Consider the following 22,233-nt stretch of genomic DNA (forward strand, 5'->3'; position numbering starts at 1 on the left):
TTCTTAAGACTCTTTACATGCTTTCATAAGGGTTGTCGGAGTTTAAATACAGCAACACGGTTTTCATCACACAATTCCCGATTTGTGTCAATGAATCAAACACAGGTTGGATTTAAATAGCACAACATTTCAAGTTGACTTGGAAACAGAAGGCCTGATTGGTCCGTGGAAAAGCAGCCCATGTCCAATGAGAGGCCATCACCAAGATGCCGTCCCACCAATGAGAGCAGAGGAAGAGCCGGCACAGTTTACAGTTATTGCCACTAGGGGGTGTTTTTCTCTCTGGAGAGAGCAGTACAACACAACACATGACTTTACAACACAACACAACACATGACTTTACAACACAACACAACACACACAAACACTTTACGCACACGCACACACACACACACACTTTACTTACACGCACACACGCAATAAATGACTTTATTTAAACTCACGCACACACACACACACACAATAAATGACTTTATTTACATGCTCACACGCAATAAAATACTATTTACACGCACACACACAAACACTTTACGCACACGCACACACACACACACACTTTACTTACACGCACACACACACACGCAATAAATTACTTTATTTACACTCACACACACACAATAAATGACTTTATTTTCATGCTCACACGCAATAAAATACTATTTACACGCACACACACACACACACTTTACTTACACGCACGCACACACACGCAATAAATGACTTTATTTACACTCACGCACACACACACACACACAATAAATGACTTTATTTACATGCTCACACGCAATAAAATACTATTTACACGCACACACACACACACTTTACTTACACGCACGCACACACACGCAATAAATGACTTTATTTACACTCACGCACACGCACACACACACACACTTTACTTACACGCACGCACACACACGCAATAAATGACTTTATTTACACTCACGCACATGCACACACACACACACTTTACTTACACGCACGCACACACACACACACACAATAAATGACTTTATTTACATGCTCACACGCAATAAAATACTATTTACACGCACACACACACACACTTTACTTACACGCACGCACACACACACTTTACTTACACGCACACACACACACGCAATAAATTACTTTATTTACACTCACACACACACAATAAATGACTTTATTTACATGCTCACACGCAATAAAATACTATTTACACGCACACACACACACTTTACTTACACGCACGCACACACACGCAATAAATGACTTTATTTACACTCACGCACACACACACACACACAATAAATGACTTTATTTACATGCTCACACGCAATAAAATACTATTTACACGCACACACACACACACTTTACTTACACGCACGCACACACACGCAATAAATTACTTTATTTACACTCACGCACACGCACACACACACACACTTTACTTACACGCACGCACGCACACACACGCAATAAATGACTTTATTTACACTCACGCACATGCACACACACACACACACTTTACTTACACGCACGCACACACACACACACACAATAAATGACTTTATTTACATGCTCACACGCAATAAAATACTATTTACACGCACACACACACACACTTTACTTACACGCACGCACACACACGCAATAAATGACTTTATTTACACTCACGCACACGCACACACACACACACTTCACTTACACGCACACACACACACGCAATAAATGACTTTATTTACACTCACGCACATGCACACACACACACACTTTACTTACACTCACGCACACACACACACACACAATAAATTACTTTATTTACATGCTCACACGCAATAAAATACTATTTACACGCACACACACACACACTTTACTTACACGCACGCACACACACGCAATAAATGACTTTATTTACACTCACGCACACGCACACACACTTTACTTACACGCACGCACACACACGCAATAAATGACTTTATTTACACTCACGCACATGCACACACACACACACTTTACTTACACGCACGCACACACACGCAATAAATGACTTTATTTACACTCACGCACACACACACACACACAATAAATTACTTTATTTACATGCTCACACGCAATAAAATACTATTTACACGCACACACACACACACTTTACTTACACGCACGCACACACACGCAATAAATGACTTTATTTACACTCACGCACACGCACACACACTTTACTTACACGCACGCACACACACGCAATAAATGACTTTATTTACACTCACGCACATGCACACACACACACACTTTACTTACACGCACGCACACACACGCAATAAATGACTTTATTTACACTCACTCACGCACACACACACACACACACACACACACACACACAATAAATGACTTTATTTACATGCTCACACGCAATAAAATACTATTTACACGCACACACACACACACACACACTTTACTTACACGCACGCACACACACGCAATAAATTACTTTATTTACACTCACGCACACGCACACACAATAAATGACTTTATTTATACTCACGCGCGCGCACACACACACTATTTATACTCACGCACACACACAATAAATGACTTTATTTACATGCACACGCACACTTAATCCCAATGACTGTTCAGTGCTTATTAATGAGACTGCGAGATGTGTATGAATACACTCGTTTTATAAGAACAGTCTCTAACGACATTTACGAGGAGCACGTTTCCTTAGCAACCATTGAGACCTTGATGTGTCATTCTTATAATATCAGACACAGTCTAGAGTGTTATTTTCACACAATTTCACAAGTGTTTCAACACCATGTGGTTCAAAACCTGTGACTCTTTTTATTTGTGAAACACAAAAGAAGATATTTTGGGAAATGCCTCAGTGGTTTTATGTTCATACAGTAAAAGTCAATGGGGGCCAATGTTGTTTGGTTAGCAGAAGAAAGAAAGTCACTCATGTTTGGAATCACAGTAAATTAATTTGCCTCACCTAACCCTTTAATATATGTTTTCTGTGCAAAAGGTTATTCTAGATAGTATGATGGGTCATTCGGACAGTGGCAAGATTCAACTGAGGCAAACTGGAATTAAAATTTTAGTATTTCTAGAAGAAAGATTTCTAAATTTCTAGCTATTCAAATAGTAATCCGGGTGAGGCTTTTGGTTTATAAACCATAATGCCTGATCAGAGCTATGAAATAAGATGGACGTGTTAAACCGCTGGATCAGTTATATATCACTGACCTCATAAGCTCCCAGAAATCAAACAATGACATCATGAGCCAGAAGAAACCTGTGGACCTCGGAGTAGAAGGTTTAAAAGAGACAAATCACACAAAAATGTTTCCATCATTTACTACCGTTCAGAATGCCAGAGCTCAAGGCCTCGCGGTGTATGTTTATGATTAACAGAAAACTACTGTGTGCCACTAATGTCAAATAAATGAGAAACTGTGAATGTTTGCAAACTAAATCTTAATCGGGATTAAAGCAAAGCTAACAATGTACTGTTCCATGGGCTGTAATTACATCAACAACAAATTACCATGCAATGGCATTGCGTTTGTTTGGTTTGCTACTTTGTTACATACATACAAATAAATATGTGAAAACCAGACATATATTTGCAGACGATCAGAGAAATTACAAATTATCATTGTATTTAAAGGAACAGTTCACCCGAAACGACTATTGTGTCATGAATTACTCACTCTCTAGTTGATCCAATTTCCTTGTTCTAATGAACACAAAGAAGATATTTTGAAAAATTTTAGCAACTGAGATTTCCGGAGCATCATCGACTACCATAGCGGGAAAATAATTGTATTTTTTGTTCTGTTGATCACAATAGGAGATGTTTTGAAGAATTTAGGCCAGCAAACAGTTCTGGGGCACCTTTGACTATCATTTTAAAGTTTCCTACTATGGAAGTCAATGATGTCCCAGAAACTTCAGTTGCTAACATGTTCCCAAATATCTTTCTTTGTGTTCAACCAAAGAAATGTATACAGGTTTGGACCGAGAGAGCGAGTAATTCACTACAGAACTTTTATTCTTTGATGAACTATCCCTTTTAGTATTAAAAAAAAACAAGTAGAAATATTTCTTTGTTGTACAAGCTTTATTTACATGCACCTTGTTTTGCACTACCTTATTTACATGATCCAAAATGGAAATACACAGGTAAAGTCAAGCAAACATCTATTGCTAACCTATGGCCAATTGGGGTGCGAGTTAGTACCTATATTTTGTTTTAACCAATTTAAGTGTTGTTCTTCTTTAAGGCTGAAATTCGTTTTAGGATTGAGTTAAATTTCAGGACTCATTTTGTAAAGGTGATACTGTGTAAGCCATCCAACCCCAACAAAACATAACATCACTTGGTGATTTCCCAAGCTAAAAACTAAAGCAACTAAAGCAGTACACTGAAAAGGGATTACATCATTTACGGAAAAGAAAGATAAACACAATCAGCTTTTTATCGTCATAAACTCCAGCTGATTATAAAAGCAGATTAAAAAATCAGTGCTTATGAAAACGTCTTCCTTTAACAAACATACATTCGACTGTGATGTTAAAATAACACTACTGAAACATCAGCTAGTATAAAAAAGAACTCCTGTCCCTGAATGGCACTATTAATATGTAAAATAAAATAGTGACATTGTTCAACAGCCTCACATTTGGTTGTCTGGCATTTTGAAATACAGTACATTAGAGGTGCCCTCTGAAGATAAGGTTATAATTCTACGATGGGGCTGCATTTAGTTTTCAAATAATGCTTAAAACATAATGCCATCACAGATGAAACAGCTATAAGCATCTCTTATGTTCCGAGGACATGCCAATTTACATGCCAATTTTGCAGCAAACACTTTCTTAGCTTGCTTTCTTGCTACAAATACGCAAACATCAAGTAGTCCTTATTTTATCAGTGTTCCAGTATATCTATATCTTTATAATAAAACTCAATATATGTGCATACACCGTATATGTACACAAATGCAAGGGCCACGTTCATGAAACAGGAGAATAACAACTTGCACAGACATTTATAAAACCATTCTTACGTAAACTGTATCCATATACAGCATACATACACAAACACTACCAGCATCCAATGCAACGGTCTTACAAGTCATATACACATTATACGCAAGAATGGTCTTGCAAACACATTGCAAAAATTCATGCAAATTTCACAGAACCTGCCAAAAATTTGTTCGTGAACGCATTCGTAACACCACTGCAAGAGACCAGCGCAGAAATGAGTTTTTCATGAACGAGGCCCTTTTTGTGAGGAGTATAAATATATAGCTTATCATAATGTCGGAAGTGAACGTGGTTTATAGGGAGGGAGATGCTCGTATCGAACAGGACAAACGCACACAAAGCTTGCGTTGGGAACTTCGTGGAAAACACTGACAAACTAGCTTCATACAGCAGAACATTAAATACATAGCTTATCATCATATCATTATTCACTTTTCCATAAAAGGATCAAGGATACATCAGGATCACTGGTTTCACAAAACACAACCCCCTTCCCTTTTCCAGTTTCACAAAAAGATAATTGGATATAGAGCGACTTCCCGTTGCCATTGGAAAACATTCTTGAGAATTTGTGTTGTAAACAGGCCATTGATGAAATTGTCCTGAGGACCGGTTTGGCAAAAGGCAAGTGTTTGTTTCAACACAAGGACTAGAAACCTCTATCACGGCTACAACAACTCACGACAACGCACCTACGTACTAGAATTTACACTGTATTAGAGAAAGAAAATCCACTAATTTCCTTAAGGGTGTTTGTAGGGACACGGTGCAAAACACAGGGATTGGCAAACATGGCGTTCTAATACGAAGTGGTGCCATTCCACAATACAGGTTTATGGGGTCGTTTCTAAGATGGACTAAGGGAAGTACTCTCGGTCAAGCCTTCATAAAAAGACAACGGTATTCCTCGAGAAGCAGAGTTCAACACCTTCTTATTGGCGATGAGATAAAACTGATAAAATCAGATGAAACTCTATATACGTCCATCAAACAAGCATAATTTATGACAATACAAAACATACAGTCACAAAATATAACACCACCAACTGAATGAGTCATTGAAGATGACTCAAACTCATTCGAGTAGATGTCAAATAGCTTTCTACAACAATGTACAGTTGTTTACAGTGGACAGTTGGCAAAAATGCTGCGTTCTGGCCCGTCTCTACATTCCTGTGCCTTATAAACCTGGTACCCAACTTTGAGCTGAGGTTCGTTTGGTATTGGAGAAGCTATCTGAAGTCAGGATAGCATTCTGAGAAGAGATGAGATGCGAATCAAAGCTGAACTCCAGGCCTTCGGCATCCATCAGATCATTGCGGATGATGGCATCCATATCGCAATCGAGACTGCCGCTTAACGCTTCCAGATCCAAGTCAGAAGGCAATCGGTCCTGAGACGCCGACTGAACGCTGGTCACGCTGCCGTTGAGACCTGCCAACAACGCATCCGAGTTGAGCTGCATAGATGTGCTTCTGAAGGGAGACTGTTGGAGATGTTGCTTCATCAGGCTTTGGTAGTCGGACTCGCCGCTCGAGCCGCTGTTCAGCCGCCATCCAGATGGCGACACCTTCTTGTTCCCCATCTGTCCACCGGGCCCAGCCTGGTTGGACATCATGGGGTCATTACGCAGCAACAGGGCACTGCGACGGGAATTCTGAGAGGGAAGGGAGGCACTGGCCTGAGACATGAGCGGATCAGAATGGGTAAGAAGGACATCGGTGCGACCGTGAGACTCGCAGCTGAGTAAGTCCTGCAGACTTTGCTCACTAAAGAGGGAACCGCAGGAGAACGTAGCCTGCTTGTTCTCCTGGATGGTTTGCATTGGAGACTGCCTCAGGCCAGTGACGGACGGAGGACTGAACATTGAGTTCGAGCCATAGCTGCCGGATGGAATTGCCAGACTGCTCCCAGAGCAGCTGAAGGTAAACACTGGGCTTTCCTGTAGGTTCTCATCTTGACCTGGAGACTGGGAAGCCGTCAAACTGATGTTATCCAGAAGGTCGTCCATTACGTTGTCAGAGAGGCCGTCGTTGAGGTTCATGGTTTCCGCAAGATCAGCCAGCCGGGGCAGCTCGGTCAGGCCGGTAGACGGAGACATACTACTGGGGCTGGAGTACAGCATGGGCGACAGCTGAGAGTCGTCATCGGGAACTTCGTCCACCTCTAGGTTAGCCAGAATTGGGGAAAGGCGTCCACTTAGGGTGCTGGCGTTGGAATTTGTACGAGAACGGAAGTCTGTCCAGGCGTCGAGCTCGTCGCTGCTACGGGATGTCGGGCTGCCAGTCCATTTGGACAGGCTTGAAGAACTCTCCGAGCTTCCGTCCTGAGTGGCCTGCAAAGCGGCCTTCTTTTTGGCTGCACGGCCACGGGCGCTCTTGATGAGCTTGTTACTGTTGTCCATGGACACGGCACGTCTTCGTGGAGCTTTGCCCCCTTTCCCACCATCTGGGTTGACCATCCACCATGAACTCTTTCCTGTTCCTTCATTCTGGACCCGGAAAAAGCGACTATGGAGTGACAGGTTATGTCGAATCGAGTTCTGTGAACAGAGAGAAGCAGATAGGGTGAGCTGTGCATCACAACATATGCTTGAAACAATCACAAGGTTCTTTTGACAGTTCCCTGCATATCTTACATGTGGCTTTTAGGAACAACAAACCAACGTTCAAGACTCAAATTCATTTTCATCACATGATCTTGGAGGAACAATGCTACTGTGACTTGATTGCTTTAGCCAGAGATTGAGAAGACATGTGACCAACATAGTATGTCTGATTGGGTAAAGAAGAGACATGGGCTTTTGGTATTGTGCCTCTAAACAAAGCACTTAATTCTAGATGCCAACCATAGATTGAAAAGTGTCCCTCACAATGCAAGGGCATTGCTATGCAAATGCTAAGGTACAGCCTTTGGTTAAACACATATTTAAATCCATAAATACCAAATAAAATGTCCATAGTCCATTATTGTGGAACATACTATATACTAATCCATTCCAATAATAAATTAATGTGTTCCTTGAATACTTAACCCATGGCAAAGGCAGTGGTTGCAATAAGCCGTTGTGTACAGATGGTGGGTAAATCTAAAGAAAACACTTCATCTCAGCGGAGTAAAATTATTTGCATCTAACTTGATTAAAAATCCACACGCAGATAAAGCTTAAGGATTAATGGAGAGTTCATGATTCATGAAGAAAGTTTAGCAGCGCAGTGCAGTGGATCTATTCTGCATTAATGTGCACTGCGGTACAGAGAGTAGCAATCCATAATGCAGTATCTGGAGATGTGAGAAAATTCACAACTTTTGTGAAATATAAGACATGAAGTCTGAGACTAAAAATGATGTGCACTAAAGATACGTCAGGGAGAAATCTGGACTCTTTACAGCAATGTCCTGTGAGCATCTCCATGCTGAACTTTGAACTTCTCGAAGAGTGAACGGGCTGACGTCATTACACTTCACTTGAATTAAAGCTTTTGCATTACTTGATTTCATCCTTAGGATTTCTTTTTATTTCTGAAAAGAACATCTATCCTATTTCGTTGTTCACACAACGTTTGCTTTGTTAAAATGACTCACCGAATTGATTGGATTGAGAATCTAATCTAAGACACAGATTGTTTCTTGACATTCATGGCTACATTGGATAACAAACAGATCAAAGAACTAGGCTTACAATAAAAGAGTTTCCTTAGTGGTAAGAGAAGTCGGTCACAGTAGAGAAAACCAGAGCATTGTTATTTGGAGTGGTTTTTTTTTTAGATTTATTCTTGGGTGAGGCTGGAACAGGAAAAAATAAAGTGTTTACAAAAAGTAGTCACACTTGACTTTGACTATGATCAGTATCCGTTCACTTCAGCTACAATCGTACTGTCGTCACGGTTGAAAGCTTGCCTGAATGTAATAAAAAACATTCTGAAAGTAAACCTGCAGGTTTTGTGCAAAAGAGCTTCAACATATTTATTATTTCCTTTACTTAATCATCTACAAATATTTATCCCTATGAAATATGTGTAGAGAAATTCTCCACATAAATATCAGGATTTATAAAAAATAAACTTAGCATAAATACATACACACTATACAGTCACCCCTGACTGTGCAATACACGCCGTGACACCGGATAAAAAAAGAAACCTTACTTTTTTTAATGAATTACAAAAATCTGCAAATGCTACCAAAAGTTGTCATAATATAGATTTTATTTGACACAATGATAAGGGTTGATTATCATATTTCTATAAACTTCTAAGACATTTCTTTAGATTCACCCATTAGTAATCCATGTCGTGATAAGAGCGTGTGCATCCATCACTGAAATACAAATATAACAGCTGAAATAAGCGTTTTCAGTGATGCAGTCCCTTCCAGAGAAAAGCACCGCTCACAACAGAACTGCAGCCGTGCCAGTTTACACACAATGCCGTAGCTCAGAGTCAAACAGCAAAGCTCTTCACACGCTGCTACACACTGACCTACATAGTTTCCAGTCAGCTGATTGATGCTTATGCTCAAGCCATGAGCCAATAGGAAATGGAGGTGGGGACCAAACAGCCAATAGCCACACAGACACTGACGTCATTCACTTGATTTTTATTTTTTGTCATTCAGAGGCAGGACGATGTGGGACGTGCAGAGAGGCTTTATCTGCACAGAGCGTGCATGATTGTTCCTGCAATATGGAGGGCCCTCTTTACAGCATCCACACAATCCGTGTAGCAGCGCTTTAGCAATAAGCAAGGAGGAATTGTTTATGCAATTGCATTTGGCAACCAATACGACGGCTTTAAATACAATATTAGAAAAATCAGCATATGTATGAACTAATCAAATATGGTGGCTCATAAATTGATCCTGTGCATGGTGCTAAATATACTGAGTACAACTTCCAGGAATACACAATTTGGATAAATGAACACAGTTTCACATTGCAAGTCCCTGTGATCAAGGGGCCACAACTGATTTCCATTAGCATGTGCAAAAACTAAACATTATGACCTTGTATTTCTATCGTTTGGTATTTACAATTGGATTGATTTTTACAGGTAAATCTACCCAGTGAAATGAATCATTGCTTCTTATGTACAGTAAAAGCAATCCCTGTGCTCCTGCCGTACAGTGACTTCCGGATTCCTTAAATTCAAATCCAGCCATGCCAAGAGCATCCATCAGGCTTGATTCCACGTTGGATAAATTGCTTTTTCCCTGAAATCATGATAAAGAGATGAACAACTCTGGGCTCCACGCTGGCAGCCATATTCCACATAAGAAACTCAAATACCTTCTAAAATGATGAGTGATTTAAACGATTCCCTTTATATCCCATATCACCTTTGCGAAGTAGGCTATATTGCATCACCATGTACTGATCCATTAAACCACCTTTTTACTATCAGTAGCTTTTTACCCCGGTCATCCTGTGCAGATGCAAACTGTTTTTATAATAGGGTGACGGAACACAAATGCACAAGGTTGGAAAAGTCCGACAACCATAAAAAAGCAATGCAGTGTTAAGAGATGAGCTCATCTACGTGAACTGACATACCTTCCATCCCGCAGAGCTGTTGCTGTCACCTTTGTCCTTGAAGTATGGCACATTTCGGACCATCCAATCATAGATCTGGGCCAACGTCAGTCTCTTCTCGGGCGAGCTCTCGATGGCTTGCGTGATGAGGTCAGCGTAGGAATAGTTTCCCCAGGCGTTTCTGCGGGCAGATGATTTTCTGGGCTGCTGAGGAACCAGACTCCCGGTGCCGGAGTCACCGCAGAAGGAGGTCAGCCCCTGCTGGGAAGAGATTGGAGACCCGTTGGCGTCTCTGGACTTGATAGCAACACTGGTTTCTACGAAAGGGGTAGCAGTGCTCTGGTGCTCGTGGGCTTCAGTGTTGGCTGACTTTGACACGTCCGTAATGTCACCAGACGCACGAGCTTCAATGCCATCTTCCTCTTCCTCTTCCTCCTCCTCAGGAATGATGCCCACTTCTCCCGGTTCTGCTTTCCCCGCATTGGACTCGGGTCTGGGCAGAGGCCAAGTGCAAGACCTCGGCCTTTTTTGTGGCTCGAAATCAGGGTCTATGTCGACGTCCACATCGGAGGGGTTCACCTCAAAAGTTGCATCTGCCATATTTCCTCGACTCTTTGAAATGATGTACGGACGGCTTTTGTGAACACAGTAGCTGCGTCTTCATGCATGCCATTAATGGGTCAGTTCTTCAGTCCACATTTCGGCTAGGGACATCAGACTCGCTGGTTCTTACAAATATTTTCAGATGTATCACATGCATTATGTATGTTCACGTACAGCATACAGATCATCCACACATTTGTACACGAATCGCGCTTCCATTTGGCTGGTTTGAATGATCTATCGTTTCACGGTGATACTTTAAGCCTTGCGATGTCGAGAAATACGAACATAAATATGCAAACGCGATTTTCCCACAGATCAAGCCAGCAAATGCAGCTTCCGCGGTTTAAAGCGACACGAATGTAACAGATCAAGCGTCAGAATGTGTGACATCGCGGTGCTAACGTGATACAGTGTAACATTACATCATCTGAACGATACATTGTTTCAAAACACAGCTGCCATCTTACTATCTTTTTTAAGCACTCGCCGAGAAACCGTCCACAAATGATCGCGCCATACCTCCGGAGGTTTTATTCAAGCAAATAAACGCGACTGAGTCCTGACCGAGCCCTCGTTTTCCCCGATAAACCTCCACGATCGCGCGTCCATGTCGGAGCAGGACGCTGCGTCCCGCATCCCGGGCGATCCTGCACTGAAGCCCCGGCAACGCTCGACTCGAATGAGAGAAGTCCGCTGCAAACTAACCAGAAGAGAAACAAAAGATGAACTGCCCCCTGGAAACAGTCGGAGGAATTGCTGCTTTTAAAGGACACTCGTGTCACCCTGCACTTACAGAGATGCCATCACAAGTGCTCTCCTGTATACATGTCATTTCACAAAACAAAACACATTTACATTTTCAAACACGCGACATCAGTTGACATATTCGGCTAAAGTGACAGGATCTGTCGCAAATGCTCACACTTTCCTTTAAATCAAAAGAGCAAAACAACTCGATTGTGTTTTGAATAAAATAGGGGTTTGTTTATTTTTATTAATGTTCAGTTTTCTCTAGAACACCACATTGTAATATACGCTGTATAGTCCCTTGCAGAATCACTGTGATACAAAAATAGACATCGATCATCGTTCAAAAGTTCATACATCCGGCTCATAAATGTATCGTTTTCCTTCTTGTGCATTAGTTCATGTTTGCAGATCTTCGAATAGTTGTGAATCTCTCAATTGTCCTCAGTGTGAATCTATCATACGGCCGATGCTCAAATATGCTGTGAAAACAAAAACTGTGCAAGATTTGTATGAAGACCAATGGACCGTTTTATAGTTTACAAACTAGAGACTCACATGTCCAAAACAATGTTTTTGTGAAACAGACAGTAATAGCAATCATGGGTATACAAACATTTATGTTTGCATATTATTTTATAGAAGTGTCTTGGGGACTGTTATTTGAAACAACTTACTATGTACTGTACAAAATCAAACAATGTGATTTATGTATATCATCAGTTTTTTATATTAGCATTTTGCAGGGAAATGTTAATCGATGAGCAGAACGGTCTTGTTTCACAGACAAGGCTTAAGGCTAGTCCTAGACTAAAATGAATGTGTGACCATTCTTAACTAAATATAACTTGCCTAGAATAATCGTAAAATATATCAGTTGTTTTGTCTCGAGATGCAAACCAATAATGTATTCTTCCAAGGCGTTTTATAAAAGCGACATTAATATCTTAATTCAACTAAGGCATAGTCCTGGCTTAAGCCAAGCTGTGTCTGTGAAACCGGGCCGTAAAGTTTAAGCACTCTGCGTAAAGGATTTTTCATGTATGGTCCTTTTTGAGTTGTGTGTCAACATTTCTAAACACATTTAGGGTTTGTTTGACAAAGTTAAGGATACGCAATGGTAATAGTGACGCTTACCTTAAAAACATCCCTAATAATTGACGCCGCTTTCTCTCTGGTATTCTGAAAGGTCCAAGCACTTCCCCTTCATGAAACTAAATATAAATAACTCATATTCTCATGACACATCTTACAGACAGACACACAAAACGCGTACAAAAATAATCAGACAACCATCAGATACCAAGCATCTTAACTCTGAAAAAAAAAACAATCAGAACAAAGTTGTTGTTGAAATTTAATGAAGAGATTATTTTCAAATTGATCTTTTCACCTTCTCACCTGCTTAACCATAATGGCGGCGTCAATAAAATATTTCAGAACAACAATGTAAAAGGCCTTATTTTAAAATACATCTTTGGCAAATCCTGAGAACCCTCCAACATCCCTAGAACGAGTCTCAGAACAGAAGCCTGTTCTTATAGTGCGTTTATAAAGTGCAGCAGCATAACATAAGAGTTCTGGTTCAAATATAATCTGATGGAGTTGATCCCAACACCTCACGAGTCCAGCGATAGCTGAGATGGCCGCCGTACGTGGAGTGGATAATGATAAAAACTACTTAGAGCTCCTATCCCCCGTGAGCCAGTACTCCTCCGTCTGCATCTCAGTAAGGCGAGACACTGTTCTCTGGAAGGCAAACACCTCCTCCTCACCCGTGAAGATGGCCAGCGAGCTGCCTGCATCCTGAGCCATTAACACACATAATCAAATCACTGCTGTCTGTGAATGTGCACACATCCATCCGTCAAAAATCCAACGAGGTTCACCTATGAGTCATGTCTTAAGAGCACTGGTGAATGTCTTACTTATGAAACGTTACCAGTACAAATGTGTAAAACCATTTTCACAGAAACTCGTTCTGCTCGTGTTTCATGATAAACAAAAAATGTCTCATTGGCACTTTTACAATAAATAAACAGCGTGAATAACTAGAATTTCAGCAGCTCATCTCAGCGTTATTATAAAAATGCTCTGATAACCTGACAATTGAATTACCCGTGAAATGCCTAAATCATCCAGCAGCACGTGTGTGTCGTGATGATCGTCGTGATGGTCGTCTTGAACAAACAGCTCATCTAACGGAGCTTCTGCTTGCAGCACCACTCGAACCTGCACAAAAAACACGCTCGGAACCTTCTAACAGAGAATAAACTCACAAGCATATTGTTATTTACCTTGTTGTCGTAGAGCGCGTCAATAAGGGTTATAAAGCGCCTGGCTTGTGTCTTCTTATTTAAAGTGAGCAGAGGAATGTTACGAATGAACACCGTGTCAAACACAGAGGAGATCTCCAGGTAGTCACTGGCTCCTTTGGGCTGACAAAAACACAACAGCACCTCAGTAAAAAAATGATTCTAAGATCCAAATACTACAGAACATGGTGGACAGAGATACTGGGGGTATTCCAGAAAGCAGGGTTAACTTACCCTCAGCTAAACCCTGAACTCTGGGTTGATTAACCCAAATCTTGCTTACTCGGGGTATATCTGTTCCAGAACACGTTTGGAGTGAACGTGTTCTGGACGAGATATACAGAAACAACATGAAGACTTGTCGATCCATCACAGATTTCACGAGTCACCATGGAAACGGTCGGGAAACTTAAAGTTTTTGACTGTAAAACAATCCGTTTTTTTCCACCCAAGACTAAAATCTGAATCAGTGTATAAAGTGCTGGATTAAAAATCATAAAATTGTATTATTTAAATTATGTGTTTCTATACCTATAAACGCTATTAATAAATTATTAAATTAACAATATAAATATTTTCATTATATGCACTATTTTTATACTATAATATTTTAAATATATACTCATCGTGGCTATCTTTGTTACATAAACTGTAACAAAGATAAAAAAAAATTGTTGAGATGTTTGGAACTGTTATTTTAACATTACTACCACCAAAATTGTGTTGTGCATATGTATTTGATCACATTGCTAATTTTGATGGCAGTATAAAACCTCTATTTTGTTCCTTCTCTGTATGTTCCTTAAGAATAAATCTAGCAACTTGCAACCTTTGAGTTTTAAATCTGGCTCTCTAACCATTAGGCCAAAACTATCTTTGACCCAATGCATCAAATATTGCCTAATAAATGGACAAGAGTATTTATATGCAATTGCTCTGGAGTCAAAATACTTCACTATTAACATCCTTTAACTGATGGAAAAGGTATGGTGTGTATATTTATCCAAGGATATTTGGAGATGTTTTAATAAACCTAATTCAAAGTATTTCATATTAATACATAAAGTTTAACCATAACAGCTTGTATTAATGTATTTAAAGAATATTTTATTTTAAAGTTAATAACAAAATTAGTTGTGAATGCTGAATTTCGATGGGTGAGATTGGAAAATTAGTAATATTAATAGTTGTGATATTAATGTAAAATTATAATATATTATACGTAATCTGTGCTTTCAAGCCCACTTGACGATCATCAAAAACGCAAACATGCGCAGACAACCCCTAAAGCTAAGTAATGTTTCCTTAAAAATAACTAAATCTGGAACATAACCTCCTCCGGAGTTACTTGCTATGGTTACTTACCTAAACTGAAAGTTACCTCTGTTTTTGGAACCAGAAGTTGGGGTTATCAGCTAACTAACCCTTAAACTTACCCGGGTGTGTAACATAACCAGCTTTCTGGAATACCCCCCGGCTCTATCCAAATTTAGACAAATAGATAATAAAAGCTGCCCAGGGCATTAGAAAGAAGGAACTAATGGTCAGTCATTACCTGGTCACAGAGCTCTTCAAATGTGCAGTCCGCTATGGTCCCACAAGTCTTGTAAAGCGTCAGTGTCCTGCCATGAACCTTCATAGATCTGGGCCGAGTAACTACGACAAACAGAGTGAATCTGAATCAAGTTACCCAGAATGCAACACACATGAACAACAACACACAATAACATTTAAAGCAAAGAGAAATCTCATTTGATAGATTTTTCATTCATTCTAGTAAAAATAACTTACTATCATTCTGCTTGAAGGCCAGTTCATCAAACAGTTTATCAAGTGTCGCATCAACATCAGGTTCGCTGGCGCTAAATAAAGAAAAGAGGAAGAATTTAATAAGTCTTTCAAATTTTACATCAATGGATTACTAGTTAAGCAATAGCATTAAATGTTTGCATGTTAAAATACTAGTTTTAAATGCACATGTGGTGCTATATAAACATTGTTCTGTGTGTTAAGGTGTTTAAAAATCTCCAGCATACAGTTAATGTATTTTCTCACAGGTAGAAGAGTTTTCCCGCTGCAGGCCGATTTCTTCTCCGGTAATCGATTCCAGAATCCAGACGCAGCGTGTGGCAAAAATGCTGTTTAACAGAGATTCAAGCACATTTCACATGAGCTTTACATCAGGAAATAATCAAAATCCTTACTCATCATTGTTTTAATCTTATTATAAAAAGCACAATAATGTAATTTAACACAGTATGTAATGTGAAAAACAACAGTTTATCATGTCAGAAAATGTGGGTGACGCGTTTACCTTTAACACAGCGATGAATGGCACAAAGTTCACCCTCTGTAATCCGTTTTTGTACAGATCTGCACAAGATATTCTATTCAGCACAGGCAAGATTCCAAAGACCAAGACAACTGTACTCTAAAACAAATCTGAGATCTGTCCCGATTTATCCCGAGCTTAGCTAAGGGTGATTTCTTTCATTTGGCTCTTACCATCCGGAGGTCGATTGGATGTGGCAACAACTACGACCCCGTTCAGAAACAGATTCTCAAAGAGCTGCTTCAGAATCATGGCATCGGCGATATCAGTGACCTGCTCAACAGACAAGAATTTATATTGACTTCTTTTCCCTTCAGACAGATTGAAAAGATAACAGCTGATCTCAACGTACACAAGTGATCTCAAAACTGCTTCAATTAAAATCGTAGTGTAACATTCACCTGAAACTCATCAAAGCACAGCAGACAAGCCTCCTCACTGATTTCTTCAGCCACTGGTGCTATAGGATCATAAGCTTTTGCCATTTTACCCACTTTTCTCTTGGGCAGACTCTGCTTGAGCCGATGAATCCCTGCACATGAACATGCATGTCATGACATCATCACCACCACCTTATGTTTCACTTCTAAGCATACAGTAAATGATTAAACTAAACAAGAATCAAGAACTCACGTTTATGAACATCCAACATGAATCCATGGAAATGAACCCTTTTCTTCTTCTGGGTCTCTACATGATCGTAAAACATGTCCATAATCATAGTTTTTCCTGTACCTGCAAACCAGGAACAGTAATAAAACACAATGAGCAGATTGTTTCTGTAACAGCAGCACAATGGTTGACTAACACTCTTAAAAAACAACATGGTTTTGCAAAACTCACCAACATCACCGAATATGTAGTAACCTTTTGGTGGCTTTTGCTTGGAGAACAACTGTTGTATATGTAAATGAAACAATTACACAAGATTTTAGTGACAAGTTTTATATTTGTTGGTGGCCACACAATTTTTTAAGTGCTTACCTTTGAGAAAATGGATGAGTGCTCATTGCTGTATCCTCGAAGATCCTTTTGCATCTGTTCCAGTTTTTCCATAACGGCCTTTTGATGCAGATCTTCTCGCAGAACTCCATCTCTGATCAGACTGTTGTAATGTGCCAGAGGTCCACTAAAACTGCTGTTTGGAGAAGTCGTTGAATTGGGCTCTTCAATAGTCTGAGACAGCACACCGGTAGCAAACCCTGCAACACAGAATCGTATTTGAAATAAGAGCAAAAGGGTTTTAAACTTCAGGCTCTCATCTCAGGATGTTTCACGTTATTTGCTAATAAACATTCAACTAAGCAACTCAGTTTCTAATCCTCCATAATATACCCTTATAAATTCTCCAAACTCAGGTTTTTGAAATAAGTAAACACTATGAGCACATGGAAACGTATTTTTAAGATAAATCTATGCTTCATTAATACTAGGATGGCTAAACTGTGCACTTTGAATGTTGTAATTTTACATCCATTGGCTTATAAACGAAGTTTGAACGTTCTCTTAAATGACAATTTTGCCATTTCATAAATCATTCTGTGCGTTTACTGCTTACATTTGAATCATTTTTGTTATAACATGCCATTTAATAGCAGATCCATTGTGACCCCATAGATTAGAATGTCTCAAAAGCACTCAAGACTAAAATGATAACATACTCTGAGAATTCATACCAAACTTATTGCAGTTAAATTAATAACACACTTTAATATTTTACCAAATGTCACACCAACTTCTTACAAGAGTCTCAAGAGAATGTTACAAAAAGAAACAACAGAGCTTCTGTCAGTTTAGATTTTCCAAAAACATATAACAAAACAGATTATGTTATGAAGACAAACCATTTTATATCCATAAACATAGTTCTCGTATGCTGTTATGTTTCTGTCAAACACACTGTGTTTTAAAATGTCACTGCTCTGCAGAAATAATGTCACTTATCGCTGTTTAGATGTCATTCGACATTTTCCTTAACATTAAATCGTTACATCTCACCTCTTCTCATACAGCTGGCAATATTAAGAAGCGCTGATTTTGACAAAAGCTTATTTTTCACCTGAAACTGAAGCCCAAGCGCCACCAAGGACGCCCTGCCGGCTGCCATGTTGATTCAAAATAACAAAACTTTATTCATTGACCGTGCGAACAATCCAAGTGGGCGTGGCCGTTGCGCTGACGGAACTGGACGACTTAAAGCTGAAATAATATCCGCGTTCTTTTCTATTTCTTTTCTTCTATATGTTCAGATGACTTTGGATGTATTTAAGTTATATTTTGTGTAGTGTATGCAAAGTTCTATTTTATTATTGTTATCTTTGAATTGGTTAAATAAAAAATAATATCCGCGCGATGTTTACTTATTTCAATTATGTTAATTGTATTGATACTCTTCGTATATCGCGGTTATCATATTTACCCGAATAATCATTTGCAATACATTTTAAAATGATTTATTTTACAATTCATTATCATTCTTATGCATAATATTAAATAACAGTACATGTATTTTATTTATTTCTTCACATTTTCTTTATATTTTCTGTAGGTTATGTTTCTTATAAATACCATTCCTTACACACAGACATGCAACATGCACACACTCATGCGCACACTATAAAAATGTTAATGTAATGTGTTCATGTGTATAAAGGGTTTTAATTGCTGTCTCTGTGGGCAAAAATGTTATTATTTCAAAAAAGTGAATGCTTCAATGATGACATAACGCCATAGCTCTGCTGCCTCCCTCTTCCTTTGACATTTTGGAAAAATGAATGAAAAATAAACCTGTCCAGGTTCTGGATGTCTGTTGCCATGACGACAGTGGACCTGTCTCCAAGTGCCTGAAGGCTGTGTGACTTAGCAGCATGATGCACATAGTAACACACACTTCAGCTGTGCCATTCGCCTTACTAAATCAGGAGCAACTCAGGAGATTTGAGCCACCTTCTGCATCTCTTCTCATCCATCTTTGACACTCCGTCTTGTATTTTGCCCTTGACTGGAAGGTAAGGTGAGAAGGTTCATGTTGTTTCAGCCATGCTCATTGTATCTAATTATGTAAGGCTTTCACTCTCAATAGAGCAGGAGTCCATGGCTTGTTAATGCAGACTCGCGCTGAAAGCCTTGGGATAGATGTGTATGTGTATCCATGGTTAAACCCCCTCCAATGGATGCTATAGACTAATGAGAGCACGGAAGCCTGTGTGACGATAACATTTTGGATTCAGTCTTCTTTGGATACCGAATACATGTGTGTGTGGGGGATGTTAGAAAAAAATTAAGCAAATACTTACTGAACCAGAAAGATGTTCAAGTGCCTAGGAATGGATTTTTGTCGTCTACGTTAAAAACCAAATGAAAGAAACAAAAATATATTTTTACTTCAAGGACCAATGGGTTTTGTATTGTTTTCAGTACAAATACCAACACGGTTCCATATAACAACATAAAAATGATCAATTGCTTTTACACTTTTGACATTTTTTAAGTAGAAATTGGTTTTGCAAGTAATTTCAACGTAATATTTTCATTTCTTAAATGTTTTCTCCACTTTAGAATATGTGACACTTTAGAATGTAGATACGTTTCTTTTATGAATTTTGTGGTGCAATATGAACCAGGGATATAAGATTTTATTACTGGCAGTTTGATCATTAACTTTTCCAGACCAATAAATCTCAATTTAAAATAATCTGAGGTTTCTATTTATTCAATGGCCATCGTTCTCCCTATACTCGAAAACTCCAGTTAGAAGACAGTAGCAAATTTTGACAGAGTCCTAATGCCCAGCCTGTCATGACAATACTCTCTGTTTGTTGTCTCCAGATCTAACGTGGAGCTCCTGTGGATTCGGCACAGAGGGCAAACAGCAGGAGTGAGATGCAATCAGCTTCATTGACCGACTCATTCGTCCCCCGCCAGACGTGCAAGATAGTGGGCCACAAGAGAGGCGGACCCCTGCTTCACTAATGGATTTTTAAAATCATTATCCAGAGGCTGTCCTGACTATGAAGGTTCTCAAGAAAAGGGGGTGAAACGGGGATTGAAGGTCAGTCGTGTGTCCGCGTCTGATCAGGATTAAGGGAGTTTTCTTACACGAGTGTCAGCGTTACAATTGCTAACAGTGTTATAGTGCATGATAAAAATAATAAAAATGATTGAAAAAACATATTGGCTCAGATTGAAGCATTGATCTGAGCCATTTAGAGACCAAATATCATTGTCGTGCACAAGTGCTTAAATGTGATTCACAATTGAGTCTCATCCAGTGTATTTTATGTATCGATCACATCGCAGTAAAACCGGTGAGATTCCTCATCTAGTGTAATACACTGTTCTTTCAAACATTAGCTGCATTCACATATTGTGAGAGTTATTGATTTAAACACTGGAGTGGGCCAGAGTGGGTATCGTCTTCTATTATAATAACATATTATGGCTGCATTGTAAAAAGCTTGGTTCTCCCACTTGCAGCCGAAGCCAAGAAAGATGATGTCATGTCTGGCTATTTTCCCAGAATGCATCATTCCCGAGTCTGATATCAGTTCAGCAGCCCAGGATTCGGCAATGATCTCTCGTTCTGAGCTTACAGGTATCATGACCTGTCATATCTGCCAGGGTTTGCATCTTAAATGTGTATTACGGCATTATTGACATGCTTGGTGAATGCTTGGTGAATTTACTTTAATTGCTTTAATTGTATAAATTAAACAAATCTTCAATGTGGTCTTATTTTGGGCTCTACTGTGGATGAAAAATGTTAATGAGCAAAATTTGTTTAACACAGATGAGTGCCAATACTTAACATGTGACTTGACCTCTTATTTGATGGGGAAACACTGTCATTTCCCCTAAACTCTTCTCTTCTTCTCTTCACTAACCCCAGCTGAGTCACCAGAGATTATACGACGAAGCCTGTGGATTCACAGCGCTGTTCTGCCGTGATTCATCTCACAGCACATCACACACAACCCCTCTGTCCAAAACCTTTCCACAGGCTTCATTCATGCAGACGGACCTCCGACAGATGTACCAGTCCTACAGGAGAGCAAAATGAGAACTCTTGCTTTACATGTGTGGTTTTAGGGGGAGCAGCATTTCATTAGACAATATGTTTTATATTATGCTACTTTTGGAAGATTAAGGAGCAACACTGTACGTGATATTAAAGATATCTGACATTTACTGTAGGACACTAAACTCACATTTCCGTCTGTTATAGATGTTTTCCATCCTCCTTCACCAAAATCTCCAGGAAGATGTCATCCCAGTGCGGATATCAACACAAACTATTGATGCTTTTAAGAAAACATGTAAGCAGACTAGAAAGGTTGTATTGGATCAGGAACTTAATAAATATTAATGCATCTGCATCATATTATACAGATATTATGCAATGTGTCGTTTCTGTATCAGTTTTTGTGTAGTTTCTATATTTTGTTTATTAATTAAAGTATATGCTTTGAAACAGAAATAGAAGTGTTGTCATGATTAAACATACCGAATGACAGAGAATGTAGAGGGATTACTTTTTAATACCTCAGTGCATATTTGTACTCTGCCTCATACTTATTTTGCATTACCAATTTTGTTTTATTTCATTATGTATTAATGATCTAAATCAAGTTAAGTGCACAGAATCTCATTAAAATCTTAGA

At 39.3% G+C, this 22,233-nt stretch overlaps 2 protein-coding genes across 4 annotated transcripts; both read right to left on the bottom strand.

Annotated features, from left to right (window-relative positions):
- Positions 1-4,102: 4,102 nt before the first annotated feature.
- Positions 4,103-11,914, bottom strand: foxo3a (forkhead box O3A). The gene is made up of 2 exons (XM_079457929.1): positions 10,595-11,914; positions 4,103-7,585 (listed from the first exon to the last, which is right to left on the bottom strand). Exons 1-2 carry the CDS (start codon positions 11,171-11,173, stop codon positions 6,224-6,226), a joined length of 1,941 nt encoding a protein of 646 aa, XP_079314055.1. The 5' UTR covers positions 11,174-11,914; the 3' UTR covers positions 4,103-6,223.
- Positions 11,915-11,951: 37 nt separating this feature from the next.
- On the bottom strand, positions 11,952-18,696 carry afg1la (AFG1 like ATPase a). 3 transcript variants are annotated; one of them, XR_013786742.1, is made up of 14 exons: positions 18,572-18,696; positions 17,558-17,775; positions 17,417-17,468; positions 17,207-17,308; positions 16,975-17,105; positions 16,747-16,846; positions 16,556-16,614; positions 16,297-16,379; positions 16,033-16,103; positions 15,797-15,897; positions 14,224-14,364; positions 14,045-14,158; positions 13,064-13,732; positions 11,952-12,408 (listed from the first exon to the last, which is right to left on the bottom strand). XR_013786742.1 is itself a non-coding variant. In XM_079457806.1 (13 exons), exons 1-13 carry the CDS (start codon positions 18,678-18,680, stop codon positions 13,604-13,606), a joined length of 1,410 nt encoding a protein of 469 aa, XP_079313932.1. In that variant the 5' UTR covers positions 18,681-18,696; the 3' UTR covers positions 12,559-13,603. The 3 variants fall into 3 exon arrangements, 1 of the variants encoding a protein (XP_079313932.1); XR_013786743.1 differs by having other exon boundaries at positions 12,146-12,423; XM_079457806.1 differs by lacking the exon at positions 11,952-12,408 and having other exon boundaries at positions 12,559-13,732.
- Positions 18,697-22,233: the final 3,537 nt, after the last annotated feature.

The sequence above is a fragment of the Barbatula barbatula genome (assembly GCF_947034865.1).
Source record: "Barbatula barbatula genome assembly, chromosome: 6".
In the NCBI taxonomy this organism is placed as follows: Eukaryota; Metazoa; Chordata; class Actinopteri; order Cypriniformes; family Nemacheilidae; genus Barbatula; species Barbatula barbatula.